At 38.5% G+C, this 14,938-nt stretch overlaps 2 protein-coding genes across 2 annotated transcripts; both read right to left on the bottom strand.

Moving 5' to 3' along the window:
* Positions 1-3,513: 3,513 nt before the first annotated feature.
* LOC101297692 (DNA polymerase alpha subunit B-like) lies at positions 3,514-8,601 on the bottom strand. The gene is made up of 16 exons (XM_004309996.1): positions 8,526-8,601; positions 8,356-8,431; positions 7,998-8,132; positions 7,347-7,710; positions 7,174-7,269; positions 6,964-7,043; positions 6,516-6,591; positions 6,242-6,418; positions 5,552-5,656; positions 5,365-5,460; positions 5,183-5,275; positions 5,032-5,070; positions 4,879-4,920; positions 4,107-4,237; positions 3,866-3,992; positions 3,514-3,663 (listed from the first exon to the last, which is right to left on the bottom strand). Exons 1-16 carry the CDS (start codon positions 8,599-8,601, stop codon positions 3,514-3,516), a joined length of 1,863 nt encoding a protein of 620 aa, XP_004310044.1.
* A 2,718-nt stretch (positions 8,602-11,319) lies between these two features.
* LOC101294819 (lysine histidine transporter 1-like) lies at positions 11,320-13,106 on the bottom strand. The gene is made up of 6 exons (XM_004310142.1): positions 12,931-13,106; positions 12,438-12,821; positions 11,852-12,351; positions 11,679-11,770; positions 11,513-11,581; positions 11,320-11,418 (listed from the first exon to the last, which is right to left on the bottom strand). The coding sequence occupies exons 1-6, from the start codon at positions 13,104-13,106 to the stop codon at positions 11,320-11,322; spliced, it is 1,320 nt and encodes a 439-aa protein (XP_004310190.1).
* Between the last annotated feature and the right edge of the window lie 1,832 nt (positions 13,107-14,938).

Below are 14,938 nucleotides of genomic sequence, written 5' to 3'. Positions count from 1 at the left end.
AAAATGAGTAGAGCTTCCCCGTTCAACCAAAGACTAGAGACCATATATAAGCGGGGACTGCACACTATCCGTCAGTAGTTATTACGCCTTAGGACATACATGGCAGAAATTTGTCTTACTCTGAGATACCCTACAACTCTAGTTAACTTTCTGCCACGCATTAGAAATTGAGATTAATGTTAGATAATAGGAAATTATAAAACTACTTTTAAGCCAAAATAGTAGGATTTTGCTAAGGATTTAGTGTGAGTGCTTCTTAAGATCACTTCCAGATCCCAAACAATGAAAAAAAATCTGCAATGATAAATCTCGCAAATCTCTAGATGAAGATGAACAATGCATTAGAAGAACACGGTTGATGATCATGCATCATAAAAGCCAGAAATTTGCGAGATTCATCATTGTAATTTTTTTTCATCATTTAGGATCTGGAAGTGATCTTAAGAAGCACTCCCACTAAATCCTTAGCTAAATCCTACTATTTTGGCATAATAGTAGTTTTTTAATTACTATTATCTAACATTAACCTCAACTTCTAACGCGTGGCAGAAAATTAACTAGAGTTGTAGGGTATCTCATAGTATGACAAATTTATGCCATGTATGTCCTAAGGCGTAATAATTACTGACAAGCAGTGTGCAGTCCCCACTTATATATGGTCTTTGGTTGAATGGGGAAGCTCCACTCTTTTTCATTGTTATACCCCTCAATTGTTTATATATACTTATACAATTGGATTATCCAATAAGGATAAAAAAAAAAGTCACTTCAAGAAAAAAAAAAAAAAAAGTCCATAAAAAGAATAAAAGACGTCGTTAACAAAGTTCAGGGCAGTAATAACTAGATGTTGATGTCTAAGAGTCGTGACCATTGGATTTTTAAACGACGGCTGGAATTAAAAGTTAAAGATAAACGAGGATAAAAATAGCCAAGGAGAGAATCTGATCTACCCACCCCAGACCTCAAGAGAAAACCCCATAACCTAGACCATCATTTTCATTCCTACTCTCTGCTATGGCCTCCTTCAGTCTGTTCCATTTCAGTTTGACAATGAGGACCTCATCCTCCTTCTCCTCATGCCAAAGTGTTGAATTTGATAGATTTGAAGAAAATGAGAGATCGAAGAAGAAATTATGGACTGAGGGATCGGAGAAGAAAATCAGCTAGAAATGAACTTCCATGGCTCTGATACCATGCTCTAACAGACTTAACCTATTGACCACTATCTTCTTGACACGTGGCATCCGAACATAGTCCATTCTTTGTCTCAGCGTGACCTAAATTAAGCTCTTGATTTTTCATATAGTCTACATCTGTGTTAACATTTTGATTCAGAGGCCTCGATGACTGGAGTTTTGAATTGTAGCTCTGGGCATAGGTGTGTTTAGATCTATTTGAGCCCAGTTGATATTTTGGTCCAAGACTAAACTAATACAGTCTCGGATAGCATTTGGGCCAGTACCTGTGGCCCTAAAAATAAACCATGTTAAAGGCGCGAGCTTTGGAGACACGCGAGGTGGGTTCCTACGTGGACTGTAACACCTCGCAGGATAAGAAAGTTTTAAGTGTTCGAGTCCGCGTTGGAGACTTTGAAGTTTTCGATAAGCGAAGGGTCAGTACATGTGACCTAAGCGAAGTCTACCTATGCAATTGGACACGGGTCACCTAGTTGCTTAGTTCGCAAGCAAAACGAATCCTTATGTAACTTTGGTAGCAGAATCCTACTTAGGTTGTGGGATTGCATCCTTATTAGTTAATTACGAACCCCTATATAAGGAGGGTTCGAGGATCAATCCAACACACAATCATCTCATATAAACAACTACAAACCTTTGAGCTACTCGAAACCCAGACACTAAAGCGTTATTTCACCTTAGCCTTATAGAGCCCGTTTGGTCTTGCCTTTGTTTATTGTTCTCGATTAATTGCTCTGCTCACTATAACTGTGAGTATCAATCGCAAACGAATAGGAGGATTTTCTTGTAATCCCTTGTCCGCGAGATGGCACCGAAGCCTTATCGTTTGATTAGAAGTCTACATACTAACGCATCTCACATTCCGTGTCCGCGCGGTGGCACGCCCCACACCCTTTCTTACTTTTGAATATGCTAAGTTATCTCTCTACCTCTGTTGGGGATCGTGGCCAAAACAAGATCAACTTCAAAGACAAAAATCTTTATGATGTGTATGATCTGTATCGCTTTATTTGTTGAGCACATTCACAATCACATATGTTAATTACAAAGAGAATATAGTCGCAAAGCTAGCTATAATAAAAGATTGTTTAATTACCCCATCCCTAATTGCATCTGGTTTACTCTCTTACTGCTCATCAAGATTGTTCAATGTGAGGGCAGCACAAGACCATCTGATTCTACAAACGATTGAAAAATCGTTTCTCATCCTCCTTTTCACTTCAACATTCATGGAATGAAACTTCAGTTGGCAATCCACCGGTGCAATTCCCATCCTTCCAATAAGACGCTGGATCTTCCTCAATGAATGAGACAAATCATACATCAAAACACCCAATGGTAGTATTTCTTCTTCAACTAGCCAAAAGCGAGGATTCAAAAATGGTAATTGATGCAGGTAATGAGAAGATCAGTCCACCTTAGAGGATTCAGCAAATTGTCCAAGACATCAAGAAAATTGCATAAGGTTTCAACACCATCTCCTTTAAAAACATTTATAGAGAAACAAACTTTACGGCAGATGCAATTGCAAACACATGCCACCAAACCACAGAAGAAAGAGTATGGGAAAACGACCTTCCGAGAAAAGTCACCCGATATATTCAATTTGATAATTTAAGAACTGGTTGTCTGAGAGGTAACTGACTGTAATGTATTGTATTTGATTTACTTTCGTATAAAAAAAAACTAGCCAAAAGCGGAGTCTTCTTCCTTCAGATACCCTCCCTGTCACATCCCCATAAAAATGGGGTGGAGGCCGTGGAGCATGAACAATTGTGAATAAGTGATAGAGAATTAGATGAGGTCGACGACACGAAACCATAAGCAGAGATTTTGAACTAGAAGGCTCTTAATTTGTTAGAAATTGATATTGATTATCTCAATACGCCCTGTGAACAATTATTTAGTATGACGTGGAGTTTATGTGACCGTTAGGCTTCACATATGGAAATAAGTAACATGTTCTGATATCTGAGGGTAAATTAACAAAAGTTAATAAAGAATGCTGAGGGTAAATTAGATATTTCCATACACAAGGAATGCAAATTTCACTCGCCCAAAGAAAAACTATACTACTGATCAAATATGACTTTCCTGATGAAATTTTCATTGGCAAAAGCGTTTACATGGTTCAAAACTTCAAATAGCTGGTAAATTAGGAGGTTGACTTGTTCAACTAAAGGAAAGAACTCATGAAAGATGCATCACCAAAATTTAAAGATGTAACTTACACTATAACTTACCTACAATGTTTTTTTTTGATACAAATTACCTACAATGTTCTAATCTACACAAGCTAGCTAAACAAATACAAGGTTTATATGCCTATAATGGAAGCATTGGATGTGTCAGGGCTACCATAATAGTTAAGCTCTACAAAAGTACCTCCTCCTTCTCCCTTTGAGAGTCTTCCAGGATTGACACAGATGCATTTAACTGGCGGTTCTCCTTCACCAAGGGAGAGCACCTGAATCAAAAGTGAACTTTCTGTTAACTTTTCTTGAGGACGTTCAGCAAATCATTGGTTTTAAAAGATTCTACATAATAGCCTAGTATTTAGTGAGAGGATCATGGAGGTGGTTTAATTAATTTCATCAGGGTCACTATAGTGTCATCATTCTGTGCTGTCCGTGACTTCCTTTGACATTGAAAATGGTATAAACAATTACCTTTACAAAATACTTCAAGTCAGAGGGTAGGATGAGAATGTCTGGGATCAATGAGATGTTTAGAGCTTCTGGAGCAAGTGAAAAATCCAATGGAACACTTTCTGCTGGTGGATATAAAGGATAAAAGCTGTTCCAAAAAATTACAAAATAAGTTTCAGAGCTTAAGATTGTAAACCTTCTCAGCATATGGACTTTTGCTAACATCAATTGAACAAGCTCTTATAAATTATTAGAAACATGCCTGCGTTGGCCGAGTATATGGTTTGCAAGTCTACTCATGCGATCACGGGATGTTCCATCCTTTGGAAAACGTGAGGTCTCCTCTCCGCTAAGATGTTTAAGAATATCCACAGAGCAGCAACCTATCTTGACCTGAAACCAGAAGTTGAGTATGAAATTTTTTCTATGCTTACCTATGCAATTTTTTCTATGCTAACCTATGCTTCAGATTCTTCAAATTGTAACCAAAGCATACAAAGATAGATTAGCGTTGGAAATGCGAAATACAAAACTTGTCAACTGAAGATCATTATATTGCCAATTAATCTCATATACAGTCATCTTATCAGCAACATGGAGCAACATCTTATTTCATTTTGCTCATATGTAAAGGTACTCAATGTGTGAAAATGAACTGTTTCAATGCTGTTTTTGTTGCACGACCTCAGGAAGTCTTGATTGTTTAACTGCTGAAGTTTTGTTTTATCATACCAATGATGTATAACTTGTAAGAAACCAACAGTTTGAATGACATTTTGAAAGCTAAGAAAGGAAGGCATGCACTACAATGAACAAATACACAACAGGCATACTAAGTTCAAAAGTCAATTTTGGTTCGTTAACTTCTTTGAGATCATTGTCTTATAATGACCAAATGAATCTTATGATTTAAATCAAAAAATTTAAACTTCATATGATTTTGGAACAAAAACTTTTGGGCTTGACATTAACACTATTTGGGAACAAGTTACAGAGTTATTCTCATAATCATAGCAAGCGCTATTGTGTGTTACCTGATTTGCCTCTAACATTCCTGGATTTGTGAGACTGGTTATCTGAGTAAGACCATGTATAACTTGTAAGCACAAATCCAGAAAATGAAACTTAATAAGGAATTTCCAAGTAGTTTGAAATATACATTGCTCAAAATCTACCAAATGATGTACCTGATGTTTGAGATCTGGAGGATGAATATCAAAGGGAGGCTGCAAGACCACACAAAGATTACATTATATATTGATATTATAGTTCTTTAAGCATTTCGATGAATTGTAAGCAGATATATACTGCATGTATTTGATCGAAAAGTAACATTACCTGAGGAAAAACAAAGTCATGGTTAGCATCACGTACAGATGGTACAAGAACGACACGTGCATGTGAACCCATGTATTCTGCGTAATCTTGCAACTGCTCAGAGATAAAAGGAAAAAAGGCATGAAGGCTAAACAGATGTTGACAGTTCTTGTTAACAACTACAAAACTTTGAAAGTACATACCCTTCTTAAAATTTCAAATTGGAATATGTCATCAAAGGTCCTGTCAACATTGCCTTTCTTAATTTCTGGATGTTCTGAATCAATAAATGGTCCTAGCTGAGAAAAGACATGAATATGTCAACATCATAGTATGATGTACTGAAATCCTTTTGAGAGAAATTCAGTTGCATAAACGTAGGCACTCTACCAATATAAGCAACTGAGGGAGCTTTCTGTTTGCATATGCTAGCAGCTCTTTCAGAGGTTCAAACAGTAAGTTGTCAATCGTGGTAAAAGGACCTGATGCAATGATCTGTTTTCAATACAGAAAGTATGGGTCACCAATACAGATCAAAAGATTTGCACAGAACTGCAGAAGTTCAATATTTCACATATTGAGCACATATCAGCACATATTCAAACTCTGTGAATATCAGCACATACATAATACCTAAATTTGAGCAAGCACCAAGTAATATTTTCTGTTTGTTTCCAGCTGCCTGGGATATTTGCTGCCTTTGCTTGGATTGGGTTAGCAACCTAAACCCCTCTCTACCTCTTCACTTAATGACAAATTGCTCTCCAGTTGGAAAGCAATACACTCTATTATCTTCTAGTCTTTCATGTCCGTCCTAAAAGCCTACAACTAACAAATTGTTGACTGTTGCAGCTCAGCTTCCTTATTTCTAAATGTCTACATTGTATTATACCATCACTAGAGAGTCTACTCTTAGATTCTTAAAAGAATCATATTCGAACATCATGTTTCAAGTGAGGTCAGAAACTCAGAATGCAGTGGAGAACACGTTATGGTTTAGTGAAAACAGTAAAACATTATCAATGACTGATAAAGAAACTAGTTGTCTCACATATTGACACAGACTACAAGTATACATACCACTGATAGCTCTGGTTGTGGAATGGCCAGACCAATTGACAAACTCTCCGGATCCAAAGCTGGCTTTTTGGCGGGATGCAAGTCTTCATCAGCAGCAGCAGATAAAGGGATTGAATCAATCATTTTGGAAGCAATGAAGCAATGCCCACTAGGATTATGCCCAGCGATACCTACTACCTGCAGGTATTTAATCTATGCATGTTAGATTTTAAACAATGTTGTTCAATTCAACATCTGAAATGAGAGACACAGTTTACTTCTGTTGTTCTAATACCTGGCCTGGAAAGATTGAATACTGGCTCACATTGTGTAACTCTACACGTACACGTTGGCCACCAGAATGTTCGGCACTAAAATAATCAAATGAATAATAAATAAAATATATTTATAGAAAAAAAAACAGATTAATAAACAGTCTCACTAATCTACAGATGCCAAAAGTAGGACAATGTGCCTTGCATTTAAATAGCCTGCTCCAACAGGGTAAAACATGCATCATAGGCTTTGTTTCAGCTGACAGAATTGTTGTGGAACCCAGATAGGTGTGCAGTGGACTAAATGTTGCATACAAGATGGCTAAGATCCTAAGACCATAATTTCTAATAATCATGAACGTTATGAGTCTTATCGGATCAGGCGACCAGGAAGAATGGTTTCCAGATATCCTGTTCGTAAAATCAATTGCACATGAAGAACTTTAAATTAATTCCACAAGTTTCTACCTGCTTTGCAACAAGGTGGACTTCTCGTTCAGATGCCCTTCTCCGTCACAACAGATCATCCCAACAGTAAATATACTTTTCTGAAACATACTCTTACAAGCAAATAAGTAACCATGTGAAGATTGGATATCAAATTGAATCATAACCAGCTTTGGCTGATTTTCTTCCTGCCACTTTTAAGTTGAGAGAGAGTGAGAGGGATTACTTTACCTCAGAAGAAACTGTTGGGTCCACTGGTTCCTCATACTGCCCGGACGAAACTAGTTCAGTTGCATGCTTTAATATTCGGTTTTCCAGTGCATTAAACTAAGCCAACAAAAGTTAAAGTTAGTGAAGCACTTATGTGAAAGTGAAATCAACATACTTTAATAAGTTTCACTCACCCTATCTGCAATCCTATCATACATGAATCTACAGTCTATTTCAGGACCTGAACCATGGACTACTAAAGAACACCTCTTCCCAGGCTTAACCCTCCTGATAATGTCATCATCATCTTGATTCTCATTTTCATCTTCCTTCTTCACATTCTCTGTATTTGGCATATTCTCGATGCTAAATTTCACAACAAACTTGTCAGTTCGCCTACCAAAGGGGGTTATAAGCTTTGTTGGTTTTCCAGAAGAAGGAACGTTCCCATTTGTTTGTGGTGTTGAGTCGAATGAATCTGAATAACGGTTCTGGGATTTGGATATTGGAGTGTGAAGAACTGTTTCCTCTATATCTACATCTTCACCATTCAAAATCCTGCACAAGGTTTTCCATCACTTATACGATATCAGTCTGATAACTAACGATACAAGTCATGATAATCCGATATCCAAAAGCATATAGTTATTGCTAAACCACCTTCACCGTATCTTTTAACTGTTCATAATCCTATATTGCTCTAGTCTAGATCTTTAATCCCTCATCTGAAGGTTCAAACTCAATGAATACACCTCCTCTTTGTATCGTTCCAAGTAATAACCAAACACACACAAATCCACAACTCCTACATACATAAACACAGCAAAATCATACACTATACTTACATGTCCACATCATTACTTGAGTAGATATGCAGACCCGGTTCCTCCTTACTATTAATAGCTTCTTTCTGCTCATTCTGCAAATGCTGCAAGAACCCTTCCATTTCGACATCTCGAACCACCGGCTCATTTAACTGCCTGCAGTATATTGCAACACAAGCATACATATATAAAAACCCAATTTCCCTTGCTCTAATACTGGTCAATGAAATGCAAGAAAACAAGTTCAAAATTAAGGTCAGGTTCTTCACACAAACCCAAAATCAAACCCATTTCAATTCAATTGGTCAAAACCCAAAAACACATATTGGGAATTTCAGCGAAGACTGAAAGAATAAAAGTGGGATGAGGAAAAGTTGACCTGTTGAGGTAGTAAATTTCCCAGCTTGAAACGAGATCCGAAGGCGTGAGCTTGTAATTGATGCAGAAAGTGAGACCTAATTTGAGGAAAGCATCGAAATTTCATTGAGCTGTGGAATTAGGGTTTTCAGTGAAGAATTGAAAAAGCAGAAAAGGAGAAAAAGATGTTACATTTCTTGAGGATTTCGTCTTCTTGGTCGAGGGTGAAGTCGCTCTTGATGAATTCGGCTTTGATTTGGTCTTCCATTGAGGGATGTGGCTCTGTTTCTCTCTCTTAGGGTTTTATGAACCGCCAATTTGGGGGTTGCAGAGTGTTTTGGCGGGAAATGCGAAGCTTTTAGCGGGAGATAACTATCGGCAATTACTACAATACCCTTTTCACTACAGGGGTGATCCACAACATATGACATGTCGTAAATCTATGATTTTTTTCATGAGAAAATATCTATTTGCACAAAAACACTATAATAAGAGTCCATTTCAATAAAAATTGTTTCCAATAGCCTATTTAAACAAATTTCATGAAATTGACTATATTACCCTCGCATCACCATTACTCTCTCCGTCTTGATCTGAAACAAACTCTCTCTCTCTCTAACCGAGTTACTCCACCAGAAACCCAAAACCGCCAACCGACGCCGGCGACTGACCGACCCACCTCGATCTCATCCTCCTCATTCGAATCCAGCCTCCTCCAAACCTCTCTCTCTCTCTCTCTCTCTCTCTCTCTCTCTCTCTCTCTCTCTCTCTCTCTCTCTCTCTCTCTCTCTCTCTCTCTCTCTCTCTCTCTCTCTCTCTCTCTCTCTCTCTCCAACTCTAGATCGGAGCTCAACTCTCTCTCTCCCTCCCTTGTCTCCGCCGACAATCCCGCCGCCGCCTTGTCCTTCCTCCACAAGCTCGCAGTCTGCTGCCCCGGCCTCCTCCACTCCGACGTCCTCTTCGACCACCAGACCACGCGGAGGATTTCGATCTCGCGGCAGATCTGGTGCCGCGCCGACTCATCATGCGTGCCGTATATCACTTTCAGCGCGTAGACCCGCCCCGTCGGCTTGTGAATCACCTTGTAGACCGTGCCGCCAGTGTCGCTCTCAATCCGATTGGGTTAGTCAATGTGATATTCTATTTTCAATTATTCTGTGTTTGGTTGCTGTGGTATTGAGAAACTCTTAGGTTTGAAATTGCTGAGTTCATTGCCGAAATGAGCTTTCTTCATTAAACATAGATACTTGTTGTGGTATTTGATATCAACTAATTGTAGGGTGCTAGATGAAATAGCAAGTGACAAAGTGCACAGACAGCTTGCCATTTATCTCGGGAGGTGTACTCTTTTAATATTGGGGTCAATAATCGATTATTGACTGTCAGTAATCGATTATTGGGGGTCTGTAACTCGATTAAGTTGATTATTGGGGGTCAATAACTGATTATTAGAGGTTAATAACACGATTATTAAGGGTCAATAACTGGTTACTGGGGGTCAGTAATTGGTCAGTAACTGGTTACTGGGTGTCAGTAATTAATCAATAACTAGTTACTGGGGGTTAGTAACTGGTTATTATGGGTCATTAACTGGTCAGTAACTGGTTATTGGGGGTCAGTAACTGGTTACAGGGAAAAATCCGGTGACCGGAATCCGGCGGTCGGGGAAAATCCGGTGACCGGAGTCCGAGGTTCCGGCCAAATCTTTTCATGTTGAAGAGGTGGGGGCAAAATAGTCTTAAAATAATATGGTTTGTTAAGATTTTAGTAAAGATTTGTGCATTTAGGCATAAAGATTTGTACATTTGGGCATAACAAGGGTTACCTTATATTGGAATGGGCTAATGCAAAAAATTATCATTGGAATAAGAAATAAGGGGTTTGAATTAGTACTAAATGGGCATTTTCCTTTTTTTTTTTTTCTTAAAATGCTATAACAAGTCGACTCACGACCTCCCACTTACCGAGGGAAGACTGATGTCACTAGACCAAATAGTACTGGATAAATCTATGATTTTTTTTTTTCTTATGTTGGTAATTATAAAATTTGTTAGGAAATATACACTCACATAGGAAAGATGAGACTATAAGGATTTAGGTCACTTCATTTGTTTTAAAATGATTTTAGACGTGAACTTATCAAAATTTAGTATCAAACTCACTTCTACGCATAGGTTATAGTTACTAAATACTTTGTTTTTCTTTTCTTCTTAAGGTCTATTTGCAATTTTAATCGACACACATCAATTTATAAATATTGATCGATCACGTCAACAAGTTATGTATAGATTCATTTGGAAGAGGCAAACGGATTAATTATTGGTCAATTCATTCTCGGGTCTATATTTTGCTCCCTATACTGCATTAGATTTAGAAGATGAGCAAATTAATACTCATCGGGAAAGTTTTAAGATCATGTAAGGTGAAGTAACTCCGACAATTTCAGAGAGACTTCAGAAGTCGAACAATAGGGTTCAGTACTTCAGTAGGCAGCGCTGTCCTCCTTTTTGGTAAGGCCGTTGTTTGGGCAAGGTGAGGCCTGGACCGGGGGAGCTTCGAATCGGCGGTTGATGTCGGTGTTGAAGACCAAGTTTTTGCATTTAATATAAGGGGATGAATATTGGACTTAAATCAAATTAATTCTTAAAATTAAGTTCAGCAACATATGATGGTTATACAATGAAACCTGGACAACTAACCACTAACTTCTGGTGCCCATGTACAAATTAGAGCACTATTACTTATTCCCATCCTGAAATAATACCTAATTGTAGAATGATGAAAGCAATGTTTCCATAGTTATTTTCCTAATCGTAATGGGAGATGCCTTGTCAAGCCTTGAATGTTCCAAAAGATATCAAACTTGAATAGTCAGCCAAACCATGAACAGAGACGCGTACGATATAGTGACAAGGTTGTTTATTTATGATGGTTATAATCATCCGTTTTTGCAGTGTAAACATTGCTCGTTGCAGGCTGCAGTAGATTAAGAGAAGAACTTGTAGGTTTTCGCTTGGAGAATGATGCCCCTTAGTGCACCAATGGGAGCTAGAAGCATCAGAGTAACGCCAACAATGATACAGAACTGAAATGAATGAGAAAAACAAGTGAATAGACGAGTAAGAAGCATAAAGAACATGGAAGACAACTTACCCGGAGGCATGAACAACACAACTTACCCAGTTTGTACACCAAGATAGACTGAATATTTTCGGTTTGTAGATGGCAAGCCACATGATGCAGGGAAGCTTCACATAACAAGATTAAGGAAAAATTTAGCTAGTTTGATTTTTAAATGCATACGCAATAGAGAACACAAAGATATAAGAGCAGAAGTATGCTTACAAAGTATGTTGTTGGGGCGAAAGCAAATCCCCCAAAAAATCCGAGAAGGCCACCGAAGAAAGGGATTGCTATGCCAATGAACATAGTAATTGCTGCCAATGTAAGAGTATAGAATCAGCATTCAAATAAAACTTGGTCAGAATAAATTGAAAACGCAAGAAAAGTCGACGTACCAACATATGTAGTTCGAGTAACAAAGCGCAGAAGGAAGCTGGGTCTGAATTTCATTTTGAGGACCAAAAAGGTTTCAAGCATGTCAAACACCCCCATTGCAAATACCTGATAGCTTCCAATGACATGAACCACAACAAACAAGTTAGCAGCTGCAATTAGCCAGGCAGGTTTCTCTAGCGAGATTAGGATGTTGTCTTCAACGGTGTTTCCATAGACATAATACCCAACAATAGCAACAGGGAAGTAACATAGAGCCACGACTATGTATGCCACAACCACTCCTTTCCACATAGGACCCTTGGAAGGCTTCTCCGGCGTCGAAGGAATGGTTGCTTGGATCTCCAGAACGACATTGTGACCAGCATAGGCAAATGCTATGTCACCCAACCCACTAAAGAAGTTGAACACAGTTCCAGCCTTAGTTGTGGCTTTGTAGCTGTAGTCCACGTTTGGTACGACCCCCTTGTTTAATGCAGTTGCCCATGCAATAGTCGAGTAACTATAAACAAGAGTTCAAGAACACATTGTCAAACCAATAATATCTTAAGCTTCCATATGTGCAACTGATACATGATTTTTGTTTACCTCAAGGACATGATTGCTGCGGCGAGTGAGATACCAGACATGGAGTTGAAGTTGGGGAGATGGGAGAGCACAAAGTGAGAAGAAGCGAAAATCATAATCCAGTATGAGGTCTTGATATCTTTGCAGCTAGGACAAAGCACATTATGGACTTTCTTCAATGATTTTCCTCCTGTCACCATATAGACTATGCAAACACCAACCTCAACAATAACCTGTTGTGGCACCACAATCCAAAGCCCTAGTTTCGGCCCAAAGGCTTGTTGTCCCAGCTCGTGGTACCTATCGAATCGCTTGCCAGGCACCATTTCATGCATCTCAACCATTTGCCATAGTGTGTATAGGGTGATGATCCATGACAGAATAAGGATAGCAATACCAGGACCCCTGTAATGAATTAATACAGAAAGGAAGGACTCACTTGATTATGCTAAACGTTTCAACAGATACATCAGTTTCATAATATATAGTAGTGACAAGGACGATGTATATATACCATCCTAGCTCTGAAATAGCATAAGGAAGACTAAGGACACCAGCCCCAACCATGGCAGTGACATTGTGGAAAGCGGAGTACCACCATTTCGCATTCCTCGCAGAAGTGATAGGTAGCCAATCGTCGATCTCCTTCTGTCTTGCAAGCTCAGCATCTGACAAACTCTCCGCAACCATTTTGCTAGCTCTCAAAATCAGACCAGAACAAAATTCAAGAACGGGGGAAATGGTTGTAGGCAGAGAGCATAAGGGTCAGTTTTATAAGTTTCATGGGGATGAAACAAGGCCAAAAATAGCAAAACAAGTCAATGTTCTGTAATTTTTTTTCTTGCACTAGTAAAGAAATTGTGCCCGTTTTTAGGAGTTGCATGTGAGCTGTACAGTCTCAAATACCACAAAGGCAGTTCTGTGTTACTCCCATAACTTGGTTTTCTCTGAACCAACCAGAGGCCACTTGGGTAATTTTGCAGGCATGGAGAGGAAGGGAAAGATTCATGCTTGGTAACACCCAAAATGGCAAGGTCCTCTTTCACCAAACGTCAACTCCGAGTTGTTCGATTCAACGGGGTTCATTGTCATCAAGTTTTTCCACTATTTTCTCAAACCAGAGTTTCCCATATCCACTCAATGCTCTTTAGCTTAATTAGTACCAACATTACCTGAACCTCTCGTATCCGATAAGCACTTGTTGCTACACAAATCCGAAGGCGTCAGTTGTGATTGATGCATGAAGTGAGACCTATTGCAACATTAATATTTTCACTGTGTTGTGGAATTAGGGTTTCATATCAGACACCCCAACCCATGATGTTTTCTCTTTCATTTTCGAGAGATAGTGTACGTCTAGTTCGATAGAAAGCTTTGGTTACGAATTAATATGATCAATGTTAAGTAATCGTTATATCTGTAGAGGACTCCTTGTCTTCAAAGGAGACTTTGTTTTAACGATTCTTTGGTGCAACAGTAGTTGTTTGTGGTTGTTTGGTTTCGATCTATGTTGGAATCTATAACGATCTATTTCATGTCTGTTCATATTTCATAATCTTTTTCCAACTTCCAGGTACAAATTGTGGTTCCAGACTTTAACGATTCTGACGAACGGTACGTTCTTTCACTCTTGTTACACTGCTTTCTTCTCAGTTTCATATTGTTTCGTCATTATGATTCTTTCTCTAAGAAAGTAATGCATGTGTGCATCAGTGATAGGATTGAGATTTGGGGTGCCGGACCAGAGTCCAAGTTTTATTTGATATCTCCATAGTCTAACATGTTAAGATCTCTATTGTTGGTCGAACCCATACTTTAATGTATAAAAACAGATTTTATTTGATATCTAGGATTGAGATTTGGGGTGGCGGAGTCCAAATTTTATTTGATATCTATAAAAACAGATCAAATTTGCAACTCGGAACTTTGAAAGAGTTCAAAAACATGAAGTCATCGACATCGTAGTACATACTACATAATATATATTCGTTCTTTTTGGCTGATATTTTTTTTATTTTTTTTTTGACAAAAGACTGATAAACTTATACATGCGAGTTTATGTCCCAAATTTCTTTTGGGTTATAGCCCAAACAACCACTCATGTGGCAACGTCCCTGGTGTGCATGCCTAGGCATGCATGAAATAAATCTGCCTGACTCAATATAACATGTTGAGGGGGTCTAGGGATGGCAATAATCCCCAACGGGTAGGGTACCCATGGGTATTTGACCCTAACGGGAAAGATATACGGGTATAAACGGGTAACGGGGATGAGGATCCCCTGTATTCGAATTCTTAAATTGGGTACGGGGCGGGTATGGTATTTTGATATTCGTCCCCATCCCCACCCATTAAGGATGAAAATATTATTATATATAATTATATATATTTATATATAATTTATAATAAATATTATGTAAAAAATTGTGATTCTCTTAATAAACATTTAATGGACCTTCCTTTTATTATATATTTTCAAGGTTCTAAAAAACGCTGGGTGCTAGTCGAGCGGACAGCGCCCA

This window comes from Fragaria vesca, unplaced genomic scaffold (assembly GCF_000184155.1).
Source record: "Fragaria vesca subsp. vesca unplaced genomic scaffold, FraVesHawaii_1.0 scf0513160_u, whole genome shotgun sequence".
NCBI lineage: Eukaryota > Viridiplantae > Streptophyta > Magnoliopsida > Rosales > Rosaceae > Fragaria > Fragaria vesca.
Note: the sequence above shows the minus strand (reverse complement) of the source record. Positions and strands in the feature narration are given on the sequence as shown.